The sequence below is a fragment of the Lupinus angustifolius genome, chromosome LG03, assembly GCF_001865875.1.
Source record: "Lupinus angustifolius cultivar Tanjil chromosome LG03, LupAngTanjil_v1.0, whole genome shotgun sequence".
In the NCBI taxonomy this organism is placed as follows: Eukaryota; Viridiplantae; Streptophyta; class Magnoliopsida; order Fabales; family Fabaceae; genus Lupinus; species Lupinus angustifolius.
Genome location: NC_032011.1, coordinates 24,636,407 through 24,659,542, shown reverse-complemented (window position 1 = coordinate 24,659,542; position 23,136 = coordinate 24,636,407). Strand labels below are relative to the sequence as shown.

The 23,136-nt window shown below is 32.8% G+C and overlaps 4 protein-coding genes and 1 long non-coding RNA gene across 8 annotated transcripts; 3 read left to right on the top strand and 2 right to left on the bottom strand.

Moving 5' to 3' along the window:
• Positions 1,043-4,815, bottom strand: LOC109343950. Its single transcript, XR_002107275.1, has 2 exons — positions 4,744-4,815; positions 1,043-1,558 (listed from the first exon to the last, which is right to left on the bottom strand). It is a non-coding gene; the product is annotated as an uncharacterized LOC109343950 (long non-coding RNA).
• On the top strand, positions 4,226-7,609 carry LOC109343947 (BEL1-like homeodomain protein 7). 2 transcript variants are annotated; one of them, XM_019582479.1, is made up of 5 exons: positions 4,226-5,351; positions 6,001-6,353; positions 6,466-6,526; positions 6,706-7,368; positions 7,402-7,609. In XM_019582479.1, the coding sequence occupies exons 1-4, from the start codon at positions 4,671-4,673 to the stop codon at positions 7,339-7,341; spliced, it is 1,731 nt and encodes a 576-aa protein (XP_019438024.1). In that variant the 5' UTR covers positions 4,226-4,670; the 3' UTR covers positions 7,342-7,368; positions 7,402-7,609. The 2 variants fall into 2 exon arrangements, with proteins under 2 accessions (XP_019438024.1, XP_019438023.1); XM_019582478.1 differs by having other exon boundaries at positions 6,706-7,609.
• Positions 9,202-11,385, top strand: LOC109343949 (BEL1-like homeodomain protein 11). Its single transcript, XM_019582482.1, has 4 exons — positions 9,202-10,102; positions 10,200-10,579; positions 10,797-10,857; positions 11,071-11,385. The coding sequence occupies exons 1-4, from the start codon at positions 9,377-9,379 to the stop codon at positions 11,224-11,226; spliced, it is 1,323 nt and encodes a 440-aa protein (XP_019438027.1). The 5' UTR covers positions 9,202-9,376; the 3' UTR covers positions 11,227-11,385.
• LOC109343945 (26S protease regulatory subunit 10B homolog A) lies at positions 12,099-18,699 on the top strand. Of its 3 annotated transcripts, XM_019582477.1 has the most exons (11): positions 14,678-14,827; positions 16,057-16,176; positions 16,518-16,654; positions 16,794-16,955; positions 17,124-17,210; positions 17,300-17,386; positions 17,466-17,603; positions 17,903-18,094; positions 18,183-18,281; positions 18,387-18,468; positions 18,568-18,699. In XM_019582477.1, exons 1-10 carry the CDS (start codon positions 14,728-14,730, stop codon positions 18,459-18,461), a joined length of 1,197 nt encoding a protein of 398 aa, XP_019438022.1. In that variant the 5' UTR covers positions 14,678-14,727; the 3' UTR covers positions 18,462-18,468; positions 18,568-18,699. The 3 variants fall into 3 exon arrangements, with proteins under 3 accessions (XP_019438021.1, XP_019438022.1, XP_019438020.1); XM_019582476.1 differs by lacking the exon at positions 14,678-14,827 and adding an exon at positions 12,099-12,249 and having other exon boundaries at positions 18,387-18,699; XM_019582475.1 differs by having other exon boundaries at positions 18,387-18,699.
• On the bottom strand, positions 19,745-20,573 carry LOC109343944 (bZIP transcription factor 44-like). The gene has a single exon (XM_019582474.1). It carries the CDS (start codon positions 20,446-20,448, stop codon positions 19,999-20,001), a length of 450 nt encoding a protein of 149 aa, XP_019438019.1. The 5' UTR covers positions 20,449-20,573; the 3' UTR covers positions 19,745-19,998.

Below are 23,136 nucleotides of genomic sequence, written 5' to 3'. Positions count from 1 at the left end.
TTTTAAGACTAAGAAGGTTATAGCAGTTTCACCAACTAGTTGTTAGTGTATGAACTTTGAACCCTTTCTAAAGCAAACAATCTCACACATCCATTTTTTCATATGGCGTTAATCACACGTGAGAAACCACCATAATCATTGATGCTAAAGTTTACTAATTATTTATTCCTTTTCACCAATACCATTTCTAGTAAATAAGTTCCTTTGTTTAATTTAATAATAATAATAATATGATGGTATTGGTTGGTGACGTTGTTCCAATGATAAGGAAGAAGAGTGGGTCTTTGTTTTTTTCAAAATATATCTCTTGGGTTTGCCATTGTTGTTCCAAAAATATATACTTTTTGCTCTCCATTTTTATTCCCTTCTTCCTTTTCTTTCACTTTCAGGTATTTCTCTTTTATTTCCTTTTTTAACTTTTATCTTTGATGTGTTTGTAGTTCAACTATTCATTATGATATATCTTGCAACAGAGAAGAAAGAATCTGTTTTTTTGGGTGTTATATTGATGATGAGGATGATGTAGTGTTGTGGTAGTAGATGATGTTTGTCATGGTGGAGGATTTGATTGATGATTGAAAAGCAGATTTTTTTATAGAATGTGAAAGTTACTGTGTAATGGAAAAAAGTGATTTTTGATTTGGAAACCAATGAGTGAGGTGCTTTTATGTTCACTCATGATTGATTAGTACTTAGTAGCAATGTTTTCCTTTTAAAAAGGGTAGAAGCTCTTTATTCTGAACAATGGTTCCATATCCAATGATGGGTTTGTTTGATTTCTATGATTTTTGTTTCACGTTGGTTGGTTTTCTGGGTCTTTTAGTTGTTTCTCAATTCCCTTATGTTGGTGTTGCAAGTTGTAATCTGAAGATCTGCTTTATTAGTTTCATGAGAGAATGAATGCCTTTGCTAGGGGAAGTTGAAGAAGGCAATTTGATATGTTTTTTGTGTTAATGACGATATAACAATGAATGCCTTTCGCGTCAGCTACACAACTCGAAAATGATTAGTTCCTTACCCAAAAAGTGCATTTGTTATATTCTTGTACATCTTGGAGGGTTAGGAGAAGAATTTTCATAACCAAAGGAACTAAATGGAAACAATTGTCAAACTGTTCTAATTCTTCATATCATTTAAACCAATTTTGTGGTTGAAGTTACAATGCCAGCATTATATGCTATACATTTTCTTGTGTCTCTGAAATTGCCGTATTCTTTTCCTTTCGGATTACAAGCTTTTTTCTAGTTTATACCTATTTTGCATGGTTTAAAAACTTGTTTAGCTCCTATTCCCATTATAATTCTAATTCAATGATTGAACATCATTCCTACCTTTAACTGAATTAAACCGAATTTCAGAGGAAAAGTTGTATCTTCAGTTTCCCACACCTAAGCAGTGAAAGAGATATGCAGCTGAGTTGACTCCATTGTGAAGATACCGGAAAATCAGTTTTTTCAAAATCGTAAATTTCAAGTTAATCTAAATATGTATCCCAACCATCAAGGCTTTTCTTCAGTGTCCTATGCAGACTTGTTATCTGGGAATAGTCCTTTGTTACCTCATAACTATAGTGAAGCACAAAATGAGTTACATTATCCTTCATAATGATGCTAAGACTAACTTCTTCATCCATGCCAACATTTTAGGGATGGAGGACAAGAAAAACAAATATGAATTTTTCTTTGTTTCGTTATTATCTGGACTCTTTCGTATATTAGGAACAAAATTATCATTGAAGATGTGCGATTCAACCATGACGAGATAATGAAGCTTATCTTTTTACACTTTTGAAACATGCTCAATGCTCATTTTCTTAACTTCTCTTATTCTTATGTAGAATGAGTGTGACACCCTTTCAAATTGTCTCATTCTTTATTAATTCTAAAAATTGAGTCGATAGAGTACCACTTGTTCTCCTAATTCTTTATCGATTAATAATATTCTTTGGTGATAAAAATATATTTTGTGTAATAAATCCAAGAATAATATAACTTTAAAGAGAGTGCATCAAATTATGATACTCAAAGCATTTTTTTTTTTGAAATTGAGAGAAATAGAAAGTACACTCATACAATTAAAGTAAATGGCAAAAATGAAGAAATATTTCTTGATAATAAGTGATGATGTATGTCCAAAATTTATTTATTTTTGTAAAATATATAACTCATATAAGTCTAAAATTTATTTTTTCAAACAACATGACATGATTCATGGAAAATAAATAACCATTATCTTTTGAATTATTTTATATTGTTGTGTATATGCAACTTAAGGAACTTTATGATCATGTCTTCAAGATAAATATTCAATTGTTTCTTTGTATGTCTTGTTTGAGTCCAACTACTTTGTTTCTAGTTTTGATATGACAAAACTAGTTGAATTTGCAAAGTTTTACTCATTTAATTTTTGTGCAACTAAATTGGTGTCGTTTGATAATCAACTCGAGATTTACATCATTGATATGCATAACAATATTGAGTTTGCTTCTTTAAAAAGAAACAATATTTTTTTTAATATAAGTTACTTGAAAGTGAAAGACACATTATTCACTTATTAGTTTGTATTCTTTTGAATTTACCGGTGATTTTACCTATTGCGATAACAAGCGCATAGATAAATGATTGTTCAATGACTTATATCAAGCGAAAAATGTTAACAATATTGGCAACAACTAAAGTATATAATCTATTCAATTAGATATATTTAAAATTTTGTGATTTTGACATTAATATTTTCATTCTTTTATATTTGATAAAGATATAGATAATATTTGGTGTGACCACTTTATAATATTTATTTTTAACTTTTTTGAAATATTTTGTAAACATGTGAAAGAATATAAAAATAGTTGGTTGTAGTCTTAGGGTGCTCCCAAAGTAACTTCACCTTAGTCCCTATCCCTCATTAACCATGAATATCTTATTATTTGTGGTACTTGATTATCTATTAATAAAGAATATCTTACTCTTATAATTTGGCCAAATTTTAGACATGAAGAACACACGTCGGTTTTTGATTTGTCACTTTCACCCACTCCTTATACACCGAATCCAACCCCCAAGAAAATTTAATATTCTTCTTTATAATATAATATATATAATATATACTTTATTCCTTATTGATATATTCCTCTGTATTTGTTTGTTGCATTACATGCATGATGATTTATTTAGCGTTAAGTGGGGTTTTAAGACTAAGAAGGTTATAGCAGTTTCACCAACTAGTTGTTAGTGTATGAACTTTGAACCCTTTCTAAAGCAAACAATCTCACACATCCATTTTTTCATATGGCGTTAATCACACGTGAGAAACCACCATAATCATTGATGCTAAAGTTTACTAATTATTTATTCCTTTTCACCAATACCATTTCTAGTAAATAAGTTCCTTTGTTTAATTTAATAATAATAATAATATGATGGTATTGGTTGGTGACGTTGTTCCAATGATAAGGAAGAAGAGTGGGTCTTTGTTTTTTTCAAAATATATCTCTTGGGTTTGCCATTGTTGTTCCAAAAATATATACTTTTTGCTCTCCATTTTTATTCCCTTCTTCCTTTTCTTTCACTTTCAGGTATTTCTCTTTTATTTCCTTTTTTAACTTTTATCTTTGATGTGTTTGTAGTTCAACTATTCATTATGATATATCTTGCAACAGAGAAGAAAGAATCTGTTTTTTTGGGTGTTATATTGATGATGAGGATGATGTAGTGTTGTGGTAGTAGATGATGTTTGTCATGGTGGAGGATTTGATTGATGATTGAAAAGCAGATTTTTTTATAGAATGTGAAAGTTACTGTGTAATGGAAAAAAGTGATTTTTGATTTGGAAACCAATGAGTGAGGTGCTTTTATGTTCACTCATGATTGATTAGTACTTAGTAGCAATGTTTTCCTTTTAAAAAGGGTAGAAGCTCTTTATTCTGAACAATGGTTCCATATCCAATGATGGGTTTGTTTGATTTCTATGATTTTTGTTTCACGTTGGTTGGTTTTCTGGGTCTTTTAGTTGTTTCTCAATTCCCTTATGTTGGTGTTGCAAGTTGTAATCTGAAGATCTGCTTTATTAGTTTCATGAGAGAATGAATGCCTTTGCTAGGGGAAGTTGAAGAAGGCAATTTGATATGTTTTTTGTGTTAATGACGATATAACAATGAATGCCTTTCGCGTCAGCTACACAACTCGAAAATGATTAGTTCCTTACCCAAAAAGTGCATTTGTTATATTCTTGTACATCTTGGAGGGTTAGGAGAAGAATTTTCATAACCAAAGGAACTAAATGGAAACAATTGTCAAACTGTTCTAATTCTTCATATCATTTAAACCAATTTTGTGGTTGAAGTTACAATGCCAGCATTATATGCTATACATTTTCTTGTGTCTCTGAAATTGCCGTATTCTTTTCCTTTCGGATTACAAGCTTTTTTCTAGTTTATACCTATTTTGCATGGTTTAAAAACTTGTTTAGCTCCTATTCCCATTATAATTCTAATTCAATGATTGAACATCATTCCTACCTTTAACTGAATTAAACCGAATTTCAGAGGAAAAGTTGTATCTTCAGTTTCCCACACCTAAGCAGTGAAAGAGATATGCAGCTGAGTTGACTCCATTGTGAAGATACCGGAAAATCAGTTTTTTCAAAATCGTAAATTTCAAGTTAATCTAAATATGTATCCCAACCATCAAGGCTTTTCTTCAGTGTCCTATGCAGACTTGTTATCTGGGAATAGTCCTTTGTTACCTCATAACTATAGTGAAGCACAAAATGAGGTGAAGTTTATCACAGCTATTGGTGATACAGTTACAATGCAATCTATTGATGGAAATGTTCCAAGGACACAAATGGGTATTGGAGATAATACTGAGCAAAATGTACAGTGCCAGGGCTTATCTCTTAGTCTAGGGACACTAATGCCTTCTACTGAGTCATCTGTCCCTTCATTTCAGTACCATTATCCCAACAACACTGGTCTCTCATCCATAATAACAGATCATGATCTTATCAAAAGGGAGGGTTTGTATAACCAGCACCCCTCAATGCAATCTGATCCATGCTTGCAGGGCTCATCGGGTTTTTCGAACAATGTCCTAAACTCCCAATACCTTAAAGCAGCACAGGAGTTACTTGATGAAACAGTTAATGTCCGAAATGCTTTGAGTTTGAATCAACATGGAGCGGAAAAACAAGAAAACAATTTTCGTGGCATTGGATTAGATGGCTCCAAAGATTCTGATGGAAAATCTTCTGGCCCTAATGGTTCTACTGCCAACCCTTCTTGTGAACTATCACCGGAAGAACGAAAGAATTTGTTGGACAAGAAGACAAAACTTTTGGCTATGCTGGATGAGGTAAACTCCAAGACTCCATATTATTGGATTAGATTGGATACATAGTTTATTTTCGAGTAATCTGACAACTTAATCCTCAAAAGATGATAATGTCACCGATTAAGTCCAAACACTTAATTGATTTAGTAGTATGTTTCCTATTTTCTTATAGATGATGCTTTGGTTCTATTGTAGATTTTGTTTTTCATATATCAGTTGAATAACATAAGAACATTATGTAAAACATATTTTTGGACACTAGTTTTATTTCCAACAAGCATCTCTCTCTATGAGAGAGTGTATGTGTTTGATTTTGTTTTTTAAAACCTCTATGCATCAGAGTATTAAAAAGAGCTTTGTAATGTACCTATGATACTTGGAATCAGTGAATGTTTGCAGAGATTCCAATTGCCTGAATCAGTAATAACAGTGAATTTATTTCAAAAGGTTATCTGTCACATCAAATTGAGAAAGTGAACAACAAGTAAAGCCAATTATTGTGCTGTTGATAACTTGATATTCATCAATTATTTATGCTTTACATCTACAATATTCTATTTTAATAATTAAAAGTATGTCATGATTTTTTTTACAAGGATATAATGTTACTCTTTAATTATATGTTGAAATTAATGCTTAGTAATGGTAATAATATTGTTGTGTATTGTAGGTAGACAGAAGATATCGACAATATTGCCATCAAATGCAGATTGTGATGTCATCTTTGGATATGGTTGCTGGTTGTGGAGCTGCTGAACCTTACACTACACTTGCTTTGAGAACAATTTCTCGCCACTTTCGGTGCTTGCGTGATGCTATCAGCAGCCAAATTCAAATGACACAAAGGAGCCTTGGGGAGCAAGAAGGAATACCTCGTCTGCGTTATGTGGATCAGAAGCTTAGACAGCAAAAGGCACTTCAGCAGCTCGGTGTAATGAGACAAGCTTGGAGGCCTCAGAGGGGACTTCCTGAAACCTCTGTTTCAATACTCCGTGCTTGGCTCTTCGAGCATTTTCTTAATCCGTATGTCCAAAGCCTGAACCTTTTATTTGTTAATCAAAACATGTTATGCTAATTTGTTATTATATTTAGTTTAATGCAATTCTTTGTCAACTTACATTTCATAATTGATCAGTTACCCCAAAGATTCAGAGAAAGTTATGCTAGCAAGGCAAACAGGCTTGTCCAGAAACCAGGTACCGATGTACCGTAATTAAATTTTTACAATTGTACAACTAGGGGCAGGGAGGGGGAACATGAGTGTTACATGGTTCCTCAACTTTGTCCTCATCTAAATGCACTCTTTATATTTGTTTTAGTACTTGTGTACAATATTGAAATTTTATGGTTGATAATGTTTGACTGTTGATATTAGGTGGCGAATTGGTTCATCAATGCGCGGGTGCGTCTTTGGAAGCCAATGGTCGAGGAAATGTACAAAGAAGAGTTTGGTGATTCGGAGATGAGCTGCAATGTTTCATCTGAAAATACTGTCTTAGCTAAAAGAGACGGAGTTCAAGCATCTGATAATAAATGGGAAGAGTCTCGGGACAATTTAGTAACTATTGATGACAGTGTCCAACAAGGGCAACTTGATGGGTTGAACCCTTCTACTACAGAATTGAATAGAGGGATTTATGAAGGAGAAAATTTCAATGGCAACCAAAGCTTAGGCATGAATAATACTAACACTTTTTATTCAAGTGTACCTATCCCAACCAACCAGAATGGTGATGACAGTGTAATGGCTTCTACTAATACTCCTGCTGCATATGATTTATCCGAGTTGGGTAACTTTACTGTGGGTGGCCAAGTCTCTCTTGCATTGGAGTTAAGGAATTGTGAAAATGATGGATTTTCTATGTCGAATGATGCCAGCAATAAGAGACATAATCGTCCGGAATTGGCTTCGTCCTCGGAGACTGATTTGCTAGATTATCATTTCACAGAGTCGGGAAAACAACAACACAGGTTTGGCAATCCTCATCTGTTGCATGATTTTGTGGTATGAAATCTAGCAAGAATATTAATTGATGATTTAAAAGGGTTCTCTTGAAAGGCAATGTACCATCACAAAGCAGAAAGAGAAAGCCAAATGCTGCTACTTTTATTGTTCATTCTTGTTGCCATTTGTTCATAAAGTGATGTAAACACAAAACAGTACAAAATATACAGATAGATATGTGTAGATATTCGTTTGTAATATTACAGATACGAAATGATATGATTGGTTGTATGTGCAGGCAAGTTTTGTAAGGAAAAAGAACACATTTTGTGCATCATGCTGAATAAGGAATCTTGTAAAAAAAACATAACTAGTACTATGTGAATGTATTGACTCATGTTTGGTAAATTTCACAGCATGTTGTGTGGTCCATGCGTGACACCTTAGTTTGTGTCATTCATGAATTATGATGATGCTTTATAAAATGCATGTACCCTGAGGAGTACAAAGATAATTCAACTTCATTACTCAACTAGTACATTTTTTTAATGATGATGATCTTTTGCTACAACACCCTGAATGAATACATTTTTATAAGGACAAAAATGGGTTTAAACCAATCCTAGGAACTATAAAGATTGGTGAAAGCAACAACTGAATGATGAAGAATCTGTGTTTCATTTTCAAGTGGTATTATTTTGGAACAAAGGGCATTTTAAGAATGGTTCCATTAATAATGTATTGTAGAAATCAGATGAGTGTGATGAGGTAGGTGCTTTGGTCTAGGTAAGTGCCCTTCATAGAGGAAAGTCATGGAAGTAAAAAGTGACAACTGGAGGATTCCAAATGAACAAAGATCTCAATCATTACTAAAGCATCCAAACTGATCAACCTAAATATGCTTCCCAAAACCAAAATTAGTCTCATCAACACATCATCTGAAAAAAAACCCATTTCCATTTTTTTGGCATATACACAAGTGTTCACTAGCATATACGCGGAAAATAATCTCTTTCGAATAAGTACTGAAATAAACTTTATCTCTTTTAAACAAAGTCTTTTTCATACACTTCGGAAATCATGGATCGAATCCGTGACAGCAACATGGTAAGCTAGTTATCTACCAACTGTGTTATACTTAGTTTGTATTTTTTATCTTTAAAGTTACACTCTTTTCACAAATTGTGATAATTAGTGTCCTTACAACATCCCTATGAATGCCTAAAGGGAAAAAAGTTATATATTCCTTCAATATAATTCACACAGGCTCTCACAAACTGACAATCCTAAAACTTGTTGTGTTCAAAAGATAGCCCACTTTTCTCCTCTTTTTGAAGATTACAACAATCAAGTTAATAGAACAGTTTTAACCTGTTTAGAGGGAAATGGATTTACACTGTTTAGAGTTGCTTTTGAGTCTCCCAAAAAAATATAACTGCAGGGTAGTAAGCTGGAACATTGATGCTTTTGTTTGTTGTTTTTAGTCAGCAAAAGTTGGGGACCATTTTTTCTCTGTCATTTTGTATGCTTTTTTAACATAGCCAATTAACCTGGCTTCTTTAAGAAAAGGCCAGAACTGTGTCATAGACTCCTAGGTCTGAGGGTAGATGATGGATATAGATATGCTGTGAAAGAAGGGAAATTATTCATTGTTATTGTTTAATATTCATTGAGATTATTATCAAAGGTATATATTTACATCATCTTTTAAGTGCAGAAAATGCAAGGGCTATATAGGCAATTAGGCATGCATGCTTTCAGCTCCACTTGCATAGTACCTATCTTGGATTTACTCTTTGGAATTCTAGTCCTTGATTTTGTATTATTAAGTCTTATCTTCAGATAGTTTTTTTTTTACTCAAATAGTATTTTAGTACATATAAAAAAAACATTGTTGTTACTTGTTTTCCCTTGAAGTTCCATTTCACTATTTTATCTTTTTCAGAAATCAGAATGATATATGTTTTCTATTTCTTTTCTTTCACTGTAGATTGCAAATGAGTAACACTTTCAATTCACAACTCACATGCCTCAAATTTCCAATAGCTTCACTTGTTCATTCTAGAATCAATCTCCAAGTATTATCTCTAACAAACTCATTATGTCTCACTCCATTACCCATCAAAACCAATATGAGAACCCAGAGTTAGATGCTTATGGCTCTTCTTTAAGAAACAATAGTGCATATCCTGAGGACTTAGGAGTATTTCCAAGCACCTTCCAATCCATTGGAGACAGAATGTCACTAGCTGAAGGGTCAGAAATGAGCCACACAAGGCATTTGATGGATCTTCTTGGAGCAGCTAATGAGAGGAATCACCAAACTCAAGGCTTATCCCTTTCTTTAAGCTCTCATATGCTTATCCCTTCTGATGAGTATAGGCATAGACCCTTAAATCAGGGTCTCATGAACCCCAATTACTTCATGCATGGACAAGAAACAAGGGAACCTTGTAATAATGCAGTGGAGCAGCATCTAAGTAGTGAATATTTTTTCACTAGTGGTGCCACTTTTGCTTCATCTTCCACCTCATTGAACCTTTCTCCTTCAACCTCTTATGGAACTGAGTCCTTTGCTGCTGTCATTGGGAACTCTAGGTACCTTAAGCCAGCACAATCCCTTCTTGAAGATGTAATTGGTGTTGGTGCAAATGTGGTTGATAGAATGAATGAAAAGTATGTGGAGAAGTTGTTTCATGGCAGTAGAACAGGTGCAAGAACACTTTCCTCAGAGCTAAAAGCAGAATTAAGGAACATGGGACCTTTATTAGCTGAAAAACAAGAACATCAAATGAAAATTGAAAAGTTGATTGCTTTGTTGGATGAGGTTGTCTTGTTTTCTATGCCATTTTCACTAACTTGGATACCTTTTAAAAGGGTTGCCTTAAAACTAATGTATTTTATTTGGTATGCTCATTTTTCAGGTAGAGAGCAGATATGAGAAATACTACCATCAAATGGAAGAAGTGGTATCATCTTTTGAAATGATAGCAGGTTTAGGAGCTGCTAAGTGTTACACTGTTTTGGCACTTCAAGCCATGTCAAGGCATTTTTGCAGCTTGAGAGATGCAATAGTGTCACAAATAAATGTGGAGAAGAGAAAACTCTTTCAAGATTTGCCTAAAATCAATAGTGGATTATCTCAACTAACTCTATTTGATAGAGACAATAGACAGAGTAGAATGTCACTCCAACAACTTGGGATTATCCACAGCCAACGCCAAGTATGGAGACCCATCAGAGGGTTGCCTGAAACCTCTGTAACAATTCTCCGGTCTTGGCTTTTCGAACACTTTCTCCACCCGTAAGCTGATCTGAATTTGGTTCCTGTTTTCTTTGTCTTCACTTATTCAACAACAACCAAGTCTTTATTCCACTACATGGGTTCGGCAAACATGTCCACCCAATAACAGCATGAGGGTGTCATGTTATTATTAAGCTAGGACATGATCTTGGACTATTCAATAATTTCCTCCATTTCCTGACTCATAGAAATGCTAATTTCATATCTGATTTTGCAGTTATCCAAATGATTCTGAGAAGTTAATGCTAGCTTCTCAAACAGGTTTAACTAAAAACCAAGTAAGTCCTTATCCAAAAACTTCAAATAGTGCATGCACAACCAATCAAATAATAATTAGTAATTAAGTAACAAGTTAACAAGACAAAAAAATTGATTAATACAATTTTTTATAGTTATCTTAAAACTTTTATTGTGTCTATGCAAGTTTCACTCAAAGACTTATTTGTATATTAGTTATGATGGTCATGTTAGTGTATTTATTGTTGCATCAGGTATCAAATTGGTTTATAAATGCTAGAGTAAGGCTATGGAAACCAATGATAGAAGATATGTACAAAGAAGAGTTTGGAGATTCTTCAGAAGATTCCAACCCACAAGCTAACAACTATTTAACAAGGGAAGACACCACATACTGTGTGGAGGATTGAATTAAAACACAAGGAAGAAAATTTTGGTGCCACTGTCTCCAAAATCAGGAGAAGATCATAATGTGTAACATTGTCAAGATGGGCCAATATGGCTTCAATTAGCTTTCAAAATCATGACCAATGAGTATTAACTAGAGATTAGTTTTTTTTAACTTTTCACTAGTGTTGAAGATTTAGTTGGAGTTATGTCAAGTTTGCAATTGATACAAGTTGATAGGCTAAAAAAAACAATGGATTACAAGATCGCTCGATTTACAAATAACAAAATTTTAATCTGTTTGTTTCATAAACTTACCCAACTCACATATGAACAAATCGAATGTTATCAAGGGGAATAACTAGATAATTTATTTCATAAGATTCACCATTATCAAAGTTAAAAAGAAAATGTGATGAAGAGAGGTAAAAGATGTTAGTTTTCATTGCAATTGTGAAGTTTTTAAAGAACTTATATAAGGTGAATAATTTAAATATACTATTACCTTGAAAATTATACACCAAATAACATATTTTTATTTAACTATTGTCCTTAGAACAATGTTTAAACATCTTATATAAGGTGAATAATGATAGATCAATCTTTATCCTAACTATTCACTTTGTACCAAGGAAAATAAAAGTAAATGAAAGAGGATAAATCATTGATCATTGACATTGTGTTTGGTTCAAATGTTTAAGCAAATTTCTCCCCTTATGCATGGGACAAGGATAATCAACATTGAAAAATAATATATAAATGAAGTGAGATAAAATATTTTAACTTTTTTTATCCTTGTAGTTTTTCTTTCAACAATGTGAATGTTTAGGGATAGTAGGGGCATTACGGTAAATTTGATGACAAAAGAACAGAAGAAGCTTTTGTTTGAATTCATTCATAATCACAAGGGCTCATAGGTAAAGGAAAGTTCATTGACAGTTGAAATATGACGGACACAGAAGATGCTGTACGACGTCGTAATGCAGTGACCGAATACCGAAAGAAACTCCTTCAGCACAAGGAATTGGAATCCAGAGTCCGATCCGGTATTAATCTAATTCATCGATTTTCTCTCAATAATATTAACCTATACAATTCTTACATTTCCAATTTCAATTCTTCATCGTTTTAGGGTTGTTGGTTAGGTATTTTTTTCAACTTTTTAAACCTTTTTTCTCTCAATATGTGAGCATAAGTAAGGGAATTAGGGTTGGATGATTAATTAGATCTATTAGAATGCCAAAATTGCTTTGAAACCTTACTGAGCTTATTTTATTGAAATGTAAGTAAATTCGTAGTTCAGCGTAGAATTATTGACTCATTTCTTAGTTAGATACCAGAGGCATTAACATATCTGTGGTGATACCTTAATAATGGGGATACTCCGTTTCTTTAGCTTGTGATCATGTGACTGCAATATGTTTCTTTTAGTCTATGTTTGGATTGGTGGAATGTGGAGTGGCATCTAAGCAAGTTTCATTGTTTGGATTGCTCTATTTATGATGGAGCACAATGGACCATGATGGTAGAATTAGTTCTATCTTATTCCATGCAAAACCTCACTTTTTCATCCCTCCCAAAATTTGGGTGTATGTGATGCAACACACCTCTTTTCTTTCGTATATTTCTTAATTCACATCTCTATCCTTGAAAGCCAAACCATAAACTTCTTTCTACATTGCTTGTCTCTGCACCTAGCAGTCCAACACAGATATATTGATTTTGAATAATTTGTTCCACATGAAACACTTTAGTTTCCTTCAATATTTCTCAGCAAATAGTAACTTCCTAACTTGGGTCGTTCCTTTGTATGATACTTTTTGATGGACCAAGCTATTTTGTTCTTACTATTTATTTACTAATAATTTGATGGAACGTCTTTTTGCTCTCTTTCATGGTTTATTGTTTTGTTTCGTGGGATTGTTATATTCTGTTTGATAGGCATTTTGAAGGAACGAAGGAGAGTGAGGGATAGAAACTAGTAATTATTTAATTTAGAAGTAAAGATGTTTTTGGAATGATAAAATTATATAACTTACATTCTGTTTATTTTTCAAATAATGCTTGTTCTGTTCCATCATACAATACCCCAAACAATCAATGGTAATTCCACTCCATCTCATATCATTTCATTTCATTACACGCCATCCATCCTAATGTATCCAAACATAAGTTTATTCTTTATTTTGGTGCCTTTTTTAATCCAACTATGGGTACTGGATTTGAATCCTCATGGACAAGAATAGTGACTTTGGATTTGAATCACTAATTGCAGTCAGGGAGAATTTGAGAGGTTCAAAGAAGAGTTAACAAGACAAAAAAATTGATTAATACAATTTTTTATAGTTATCTTAAAACTTTTATTGTGTCTATGCAAGTTTCACTCAAAGACTTATTTGTATATTAGTTATGATGGTCATGTTAGTGTATTTATTGTTGCATCAGGTATCAAATTGGTTTATAAATGCTAGAGTAAGGCTATGGAAACCAATGATAGAAGATATGTACAAAGAAGAGTTTGGAGATTCTTCAGAAGATTCCAACCCACAAGCTAACAACTATTTAACAAGGGAAGACACCACATACTGTGTGGAGGATTGAATTAAAACACAAGGAAGAAAATTTTGGTGCCACTGTCTCCAAAATCAGGAGAAGATCATAATGTGTAACATTGTCAAGATGGGCCAATATGGCTTCAATTAGCTTTCAAAATCATGACCAATGAGTATTAACTAGAGATTAGTTTTTTTTAACTTTTCACTAGTGTTGAAGATTTAGTTGGAGTTATGTCAAGTTTGCAATTGATACAAGTTGATAGGCTAAAAAAAACAATGGATTACAAGATCGCTCGATTTACAAATAACAAAATTTTAATCTGTTTGTTTCATAAACTTACCCAACTCACATATGAACAAATCGAATGTTATCAAGGGGAATAACTAGATAATTTATTTCATAAGATTCACCATTATCAAAGTTAAAAAGAAAATGTGATGAAGAGAGGTAAAAGATGTTAGTTTTCATTGCAATTGTGAAGTTTTTAAAGAACTTATATAAGGTGAATAATTTAAATATACTATTACCTTGAAAATTATACACCAAATAACATATTTTTATTTAACTATTGTCCTTAGAACAATGTTTAAACATCTTATATAAGGTGAATAATGATAGATCAATCTTTATCCTAACTATTCACTTTGTACCAAGGAAAATAAAAGTAAATGAAAGAGGATAAATCATTGATCATTGACATTGTGTTTGGTTCAAATGTTTAAGCAAATTTCTCCCCTTATGCATGGGACAAGGATAATCAACATTGAAAAATAATATATAAATGAAGTGAGATAAAATATTTTAACTTTTTTTATCCTTGTAGTTTTTCTTTCAACAATGTGAATGTTTAGGGATAGTAGGGGCATTACGGTAAATTTGATGACAAAAGAACAGAAGAAGCTTTTGTTTGAATTCATTCATAATCACAAGGGCTCATAGGTAAAGGAAAGTTCATTGACAGTTGAAATATGACGGACACAGAAGATGCTGTACGACGTCGTAATGCAGTGACCGAATACCGAAAGAAACTCCTTCAGCACAAGGAATTGGAATCCAGAGTCCGATCCGGTATTAATCTAATTCATCGATTTTCTCTCAATAATATTAACCTATACAATTCTTACATTTCCAATTTCAATTCTTCATCGTTTTAGGGTTGTTGGTTAGGTATTTTTTTCAACTTTTTAAACCTTTTTTCTCTCAATATGTGAGCATAAGTAAGGGAATTAGGGTTGGATGATTAATTAGATCTATTAGAATGCCAAAATTGCTTTGAAACCTTACTGAGCTTATTTTATTGAAATGTAAGTAAATTCGTAGTTCAGCGTAGAATTATTGACTCATTTCTTAGTTAGATACCAGAGGCATTAACATATCTGTGGTGATACCTTAATAATGGGGATACTCCGTTTCTTTAGCTTGTGATCATGTGACTGCAATATGTTTCTTTTAGTCTATGTTTGGATTGGTGGAATGTGGAGTGGCATCTAAGCAAGTTTCATTGTTTGGATTGCTCTATTTATGATGGAGCACAATGGACCATGATGGTAGAATTAGTTCTATCTTATTCCATGCAAAACCTCACTTTTTCATCCCTCCCAAAATTTGGGTGTATGTGATGCAACACACCTCTTTTCTTTCGTATATTTCTTAATTCACATCTCTATCCTTGAAAGCCAAACCATAAACTTCTTTCTACATTGCTTGTCTCTGCACCTAGCAGTCCAACACAGATATATTGATTTTGAATAATTTGTTCCACATGAAACACTTTAGTTTCCTTCAATATTTCTCAGCAAATAGTAACTTCCTAACTTGGGTCGTTCCTTTGTATGATACTTTTTGATGGACCAAGCTATTTTGTTCTTACTATTTATTTACTAATAATTTGATGGAACGTCTTTTTGCTCTCTTTCATGGTTTATTGTTTTGTTTCGTGGGATTGTTATATTCTGTTTGATAGGCATTTTGAAGGAACGAAGGAGAGTGAGGGATAGAAACTAGTAATTATTTAATTTAGAAGTAAAGATGTTTTTGGAATGATAAAATTATATAACTTACATTCTGTTTATTTTTCAAATAATGCTTGTTCTGTTCCATCATACAATACCCCAAACAATCAATGGTAATTCCACTCCATCTCATATCATTTCATTTCATTACACGCCATCCATCCTAATGTATCCAAACATAAGTTTATTCTTTATTTTGGTGCCTTTTTTAATCCAACTATGGGTACTGGATTTGAATCCTCATGGACAAGAATAGTGACTTTGGATTTGAATCACTAATTGCAGTCAGGGAGAATTTGAGAGGTTCAAAGAAGGAGTTCAATAAAACAGAAGATGATTTGAAGTCTCTTCAAAGTGTTGGGCAGATCATTGGCGAAGTTCTCAGGCCTCTTGACAATGAACGCTGTAATGATTCTTTCCTTTTCATTTCATATTTGAATGATATCTGTTGAGATTGAGATTATTTGCATTTACTTTTTTCTGACTTTATCCCCAAGCAAGAGGGTGAGCCTCAGTGCAACTATAAGGTTGCTTGCCTTGTGACCTGCAGGTCATGGGTTCAAGTCTTGGAAATAGCCTCTTTGCTTCTGAGGGTAAGGTTGCATGCATGTATCCTCTCCAGATCCACTAGGTGGAAGCCTCGTGCGACGTGCACTGAGCAATACTTTTTTTATCCCGAAGCAACTTCTATGCTCCTTACTTGTGAATATAATGGTTATAGAATCTATATTCTTTGGTTATATCAGTGATTGTTAAAGCAAGCAGCGGTCCCAGGTACGTAGTTGGCTGCCGTAGTAAAGTGGATAAGGAAAAACTGACTTCCGGGACAAGAGTTGTTCTTGATATGACAACACTTACTATCATGCGTGCTCTTCCACGTGAAGTAAGTTATCACAGTTTATTCTTTTCACATTTTTATTTGGGAATGTATTTTGTCTTGTTGTATTATCTAATATGGTTATTTCTGAAAATATTAGCTATTTTTTTCATGCATGCTTGATCACTATCATTTATCATGCCAGGTTGATCCAGTAGTTTACAACATGTTGCATGAAGATCCCGGTAATGTCAGTTACTCAGCTGTTGGTGGTTTATCTGATCAGATAAGGGAATTGAGGGAATCCATTGAATTACCTCTGATGAATCCTGAGCTCTTTCTTCGGGTTGGAATTAAGCCTCCTAAGGTGATTGATTACCTTGTTACTGCATTATGTAGTTGCTGACCTCTATTCGTATGAATCTGCACTTTAGCAGCCCTGTCATCTAATGCTCTACATTTTCTGTGCAAATGTTTTAAGTTACAATGCTTTTGAATCTTGCATCTGATCAACTTCTTAACTTTCGTCTTTCAGGGTGTTCTCCTTTATGGACCTCCTGGTACTGGTAAAACATTGTTAGCTAGGGCAATTGCCAGTAATATAGATGCTAACTTCTTGAAGGTCAGTAATATGTTTCTCTTTCAATTTTCTCTGTTTTGAAGTTTCCTTCATTATAAAATTTGATTTTCCTTCCCTTCTTTTTTGTGTAGGTTGTTTCAAGTGCCATCATTGATAAGTACATTGGAGAAAGTGCCAGGTTGATACGAGAAATGTTTGGGTATGCACGTGATCACCAGGTGAGATTCGTGTAAACTTTTCTTCCTTTAGGTTTTATGTATACTGTTGAAAGTTGTTCTAAATCTCCATTTTGCTTAGCCCTGCATCATTTTTATGGATGAGATCGATGCCATTGGTGGTCGCCGTTTCAGTGAGGGAACAAGTGCAGATCGTGAGATTCAGAGAACACTAATGGAGTTGCTTAATCAACTTGATGGGTTTGATCAACTTGGGAAGGTTTGTTTTACTTGACAATCCCATTTAACTTGATTTAAAAACAGCCACCACACTTGACATTTCAAAATACTTGATCCCTTGTAGCAAATGAAACATAATATAAAAGCATAATAATAGCATATACAACAACAACCAAGCCTTAATCCCACTAATTGGGGTCGGCTACATGGTCGAACAGCAACAACCAAGCCTTATACCTTATCCAATTGATGCATTTTGGATATGATCATTGATTTTTTCTTTGATCATTGAAGAAAACTCTAATGGTGAGATTTATGATGACTTTCTATTTCATTTAGGTTAAAATGATAATGGCAACAAACCGACCTGATGTACTTGACCCTGCTCTCCTGCGTCCTGGGAGATTGGATAGAAAAATAGAAATTCCATTGCCAAATGAACAATCAAGGACTGAAATTCTGAAGATTCATGCTGCTGGAATCGCTAAGCATGGTGAAATAGACTATGAAGCTGTTGTGAAGCTTGCAGAGGTGAGCCCAGTGCCTTGGGTTTGTTTGACAATCAATTTATTCATGCCTGATGACCTGATATATTATCTGTTGCAAATTAATTACCCAGGGATTTAATGGAGCTGATCTTCGAAATGTGTGCACGGAGGCTGGGATGTCAGCAATTCGTGCAGAGCGTGATTATGTGATCCATGAGGATTTTATGAAGGTGAGATCTTTACTTCTAAGTATTTTTTGTGTGTAAAGATCAGCACAAAGTTTTTATCCTTGTCATTTACGAATCATAATTTTGATTTCTTACTTTTGCTTCTAGGCTGTTAGGAAACTGAATGAAGCAAAGAAACTTGAATCCAGTTCACATTACAATGCTGATTTTGGAAAGGACTAGAATCTATTGCAAAATTCTTTTAAAATAGCCATGGATATGAGGGCAGTGCATCTTTTGAGCTGAAAGCACTTGCTGCAATTTGATCAACTCGTAGGGCTAGGCATGATGATACCATTGGCTATGACTTAACTCTAAAGTTCGATTGAAAACTTATGTACCTTAGAGGAATGTTCAATTGCATTCTTTGCCCAAACTCAATTATATTATTGCTTTTTTTTTTCTATCTTTTTGAATTGTAGAAGTGTGGCTCATTATATTTATACTAGCGTTTTGGCTTGTGCATTACAAATTGCCTTTTATTTTTGTTTAAAAAATAACAGCAGATCAATTTTTTAAAAGTAAATTTATCTTCAGTCCATTATAAATATTATGATTTTTATTATAGCCCCTCCTTTTTAAATTGATTCTTTTGAAGAAAAAAGTACTCTAATTTAAGTTCAAAGTTTTTTGGTATTACCAAAACTATCCCTTTATCTTATGGATAAAGATCTAATATTTTTACGATCTATGATTATTCCTTTAAGAAGTATTGCTCTTAGGAATGGAATATTTAATCATTTGATCATTTTAAAGATTTAGTGAGGTTTTATATTTGAAGACCAACTCCTTCAAGTTGTTAAGTAATATTCCTTGTCAAGATATAATATTTTTCACTCTTTCATTCAGCCCTCCATTGATTCATTCCTCTGCACTGTTTCCTTTTTGAAAAACATAATGCCAATTTTAGAAAAGGCTTGTGATGCTTTTTTATCAGAAAATAAGTTATACAACTCTATGCTCGTGAGCAAAAACATTGGACATATTTTTGTTTAAAAACAAAATGACATGCAAGTTTTTTCTATTAGAATTTTGTAGCAAGTAGCCAGAATCTGTTATTAAAACACAAGTTTATCATTTTAATAAAAGCGATGTATTTTTATGCAAATGCATCTGGTTTCATTTGCGTCCTTCAATTCGACAGTGACATTCACACAATTAAATTTATTAAATCAAACTTAAGTTTGCCAAGGAACCTTACATTGATACAATTAACATGAACCACCACAAGATGGTTGGAATTTCTGTTGACAAATCAAGAAAGTGGTTGGTGGCAATGGAACCAGATCTTCCGTTCTCAAAATTTTATGTCCTCATGTCTCAAGTCAATTATATTCCAATAAATAATATAAAAATATTATTTTACATTTTCTTTATTTTTCTTTTTAAATGGGAGAGGATTACTCCATATATTATACTAGTAGCATTTTTATATTGAGGAAACACACTATACGAACCATACCATATATTAATTAAATTAACAATACATATACATAATTGAGATTGCACATACATCGGAATCTAATTTTTGTTTTCATAATATTGGACAAGACTGAATAATACTAGTGACCTAACTATAGGACCAGGCCAAAAAGTCCACAATGTCATTTTCATTTAGCACTTTCCAAGTTTTATTTATTTTATCTCCCACTCACTCATTGATTGATTCAACGTTGAAGAATTTCCAACATAACAGTAGAAGAAGAACATCATAATTATTTCACCACTGAAACATGTCCATAGAAGCCATAATGGGTTGATTAAAATAGAACATGTTCATGGGATTCATGAAATTCTCAGCACTTGTTACATAACAATCTTTTGTTGTGCTGTTTATGAGGTTGATGATACTATTCAGTGATTCAAGCCTTTGGTTAAGTTCAACCATCTGAACCCTCAAAATAGAATTTTCTGCTTCAATATTCAGATAGTGCTGCATGGTGAAGTTAACACTTGTAACAATTTCACTGTTCTCCTTTGTGAGCTGAGAAACCTGATTCATCATATCATCTATATGATTCTGCTTTCTCATCCTACACCTTCTTGCTGATTCTCTATTTGATAACTTTCTCTTATTTTTTCTTTGATCCATCACAACCTGCAAATCTTCTTCAGAACTAGAACTCTGAAATTTTGTGCATGTGGATGAGTTTCCACTACATGATGCCATATTTTAACTAATTTAACTACAATAACGGTCACAGCTATGTGATCTAGATTACTACAACCTCAATATTACTACAACGTTGGAAATACTAGTAATAATAATAATAAAAAGAAGAAGAACCCAAGTACCTAATTATTATTATTTAGGATATTATTATAAGTGTGATAGTGAAAAGCAATGAAAAAACATAGAACCAATAGAGGAAAGCAACAGAGAGAGATTGAACTAAGTGGGTTCTGCGTCTGAGGGAAGAATCAATGATGAAACCAGAACGAAGGATTTGAGTAAGAATAGTAGACATGGAATGAAATAATGTCAAATGGGGTGGAGAATATGAATATGCAAAGACATTCGGAGGTTTAATAATCAAAACAAAATGGCTGTGTTGGAAAGAGTGAGAGGAGAAGGGGAAGTTCAATAGGTAAGTTAAGCCCAATTTTATACAAGAGTATGAGCTTCAAAATCAACAAAAAGGAAAATGACATCCTAATAATCCTCCATGATTAGGTGGAGAAAAGTTTTTTCTGGTTTCCTACGTATATAATTTCACTGGAGGCAATTATGTCCGATTGGGAAACATTCATATGTATGTGAGATTAAGAAGAATCAAATATATACCACTTGAATTAAGATCTGTTGGTAATGGGAAATATTTTATTCTTATAATGAGAATGTAGATTTTATATGGGTTTTTTAATAAAAAATTAAAATTGATGATTCAATAATGATAATATTGTTAACATCCAAAGTCATTGAATTCATGGAAAAGGTTCTTATAATTGGGGGATTTAAAAAGGATTCTACTCCATACTTTACATTTTTGTTTTATTACACAAGTAACCCTTGACCAATGGCTGATAATTGACCACGTGTCTAGGGGTACAACCAAATTTAATTACACCTAGTGGTGCATCACATGGCGTCTATCCCAAGAAATTCTTGTCCTCATGTACCAAGCCAATGAAATTTTATAGAATAATATACAAATATTAATTTATGTTATTATAAATTTTACTTTTAATCAAATATAATTTTCTGATTGGATGAAGACACCAAATAGAACACTAATAGGAACAGGTAATCCCCATCCATCACATAAAGAGGGTTACTAGTTACCTTAGTGGCTTACTCCATACCTTTCTCACTTTTTTGTGTTATTGTGCAGAGGTACATAGCAATAACATAAATTCCTAAGCCTAATGGTTAAATGGATCAGATATTCCCTCCTTCACTTTCCAAGCTCAGTTATATATATTTTTTTTACATATTAAAAATATTCTTTTACAATTTGGGTAAAAAATTAATCAGTTTTAGGATTCGTGACTGCCCCTCTTAACAAGTATTGCTTACAAGAATCAAACTCTTGATTTTTTGGTATTTCTAGAATCTAATGTGACCTTATACCTTCTAATTTTTGGTATTACTCTAAGTGTTTGGTTGGGAGTTAGATTTTGAAGGAAAAAAGAAAAGAAAATGGAAGGCTTGAGAGTCATTTTAGAAGTAGTTGAGTTTTAACTTTTACCTTTTTTATAATACATAAATATTTTTCCTATATCTCATACCAATGAAGATACTCTTGGATAGTTTTGATTTAAAGCAAAGTGTGAGTTAAGGTAAAACGAAGGGAAAAGAAATTTGCAAGATATTAAAATGAGGTAAGTTCTTTCTGATTTTACATATCATGATGCACTCTGTAAATGGTAATGTTCATTTGTAGATATTTTTAGACTAACTTTTAATCTTTTAGACACTTTACAGCTCGTGTTTCACGCGGTGTTTTTCTTTATCCTTGTTCTCAAGAAAAGACTAGTTATCTATTATCTATTTTATGCTTTACAAAAAGTTATTTTTGTGTATTTTGTGATGGTTTATTTTTCTTAATTGTGTATATGTACAAGATATATAGTAAATGTGAGGTAAAGATAGATTTATTTAATGTAAGAGTAATTTATCATCTGTTTTATATTTAATATAACTCTTACCGAAAATGCTTTACATGGGAGGACTTTTAAAATTTTAATGATTAGTTTTTAAGAATGGTGATATAGTGGTTTTTTTGTTTCCACATGTATCATCATACTGGAGGCAATTCTATCTTAGTTAGGAATGTTCATAGGTATGTGGAGTTCCAGCAGATATTTTTTTTATCCACAAAACTCGAACTCAAGATTTTGTTTAAGGAAAATCAAACATGTATTACTTGAACTGACACCCATTTGGAGAGGTTTAAAACCATGAATTCTTTTTTATTGCTAGAAAACGTATCTTAACCCCAAATAATCTATAAGTATTAGATTAGTAAAAAATGCTTATAGTATAAAAAATTAATTCATTTTAGAGTGTTTAACTACTGCTCCAATAAATATCGATTCTATAAATTGAACTATTAATCTTTTAATCATTTTAATAATTTAGTGTTGTCTTACATTATTAGACAACACATTCTTCATATTAGATTTGTGAGTTGGAACACTTTAACTTATTCATTATTTTTAATCATTTTATTTTACAACTGACATGTGCAAATCACTAACACATTTCAACAACATATGCAAGTAAACTATAAAGCACAAAGAGCATAATAGAAGGCTCAAGAGTCCACTTGTATTAATTACGTCATTTATTTGTAATGGCATAAGTGAAAGAGTAGAGTGGTCCCTCCAAATGGGTAGTGCACAGAAAGAAGTATTA

What these genes read in the sequence shown, in the direction of transcription:
- LOC109343944 (XM_019582474.1), bottom strand. Translation starts at nt 20,448, where the DNA reads ATGGCATCATGTAGTGGAAACTCATCCACATGCACAAAATTTCAGAGT.
- LOC109343945 (XM_019582476.1), top strand. Translation starts at nt 12,150, where the DNA reads ATGACGGACACAGAAGATGCTGTACGACGTCGTAATGCAGTGACCGAA. An exon ending in GGTTTGATCAACTTGGGAAG is followed by an intron (nt 17,604 to 17,902) that starts GTTTGTTTTACT and finishes TATTTCATTTAG; the next exon opens with GTTAAAATGATAATGGCAAC. An exon ending in CTGTTGTGAAGCTTGCAGAG is followed by an intron (nt 18,095 to 18,182) that starts GTGAGCCCAGTG and finishes TTAATTACCCAG; the next exon opens with GGATTTAATGGAGCTGATCT.
- LOC109343949 (XM_019582482.1), top strand. Translation starts at nt 9,377, where the DNA reads ATGTCTCACTCCATTACCCATCAAAACCAATATGAGAACCCAGAGTTA. An exon ending in TGATTGCTTTGTTGGATGAG is followed by an intron (nt 10,103 to 10,199) that starts GTTGTCTTGTTT and finishes CTCATTTTTCAG; the next exon opens with GTAGAGAGCAGATATGAGAA. An exon ending in CAGGTTTAACTAAAAACCAA is followed by an intron (nt 10,858 to 11,070) that starts GTAAGTCCTTAT and finishes TTGTTGCATCAG; the next exon opens with GTATCAAATTGGTTTATAAA.
- LOC109343947 (XM_019582479.1), top strand. Translation starts at nt 4,671, where the DNA reads ATGTATCCCAACCATCAAGGCTTTTCTTCAGTGTCCTATGCAGACTTG. An exon ending in TTTTGGCTATGCTGGATGAG is followed by an intron (nt 5,352 to 6,000) that starts GTAAACTCCAAG and finishes TGTGTATTGTAG; the next exon opens with GTAGACAGAAGATATCGACA. An exon ending in TTCGAGCATTTTCTTAATCC is followed by an intron (nt 6,354 to 6,465) that starts GTATGTCCAAAG and finishes ATAATTGATCAG; the next exon opens with TTACCCCAAAGATTCAGAGA.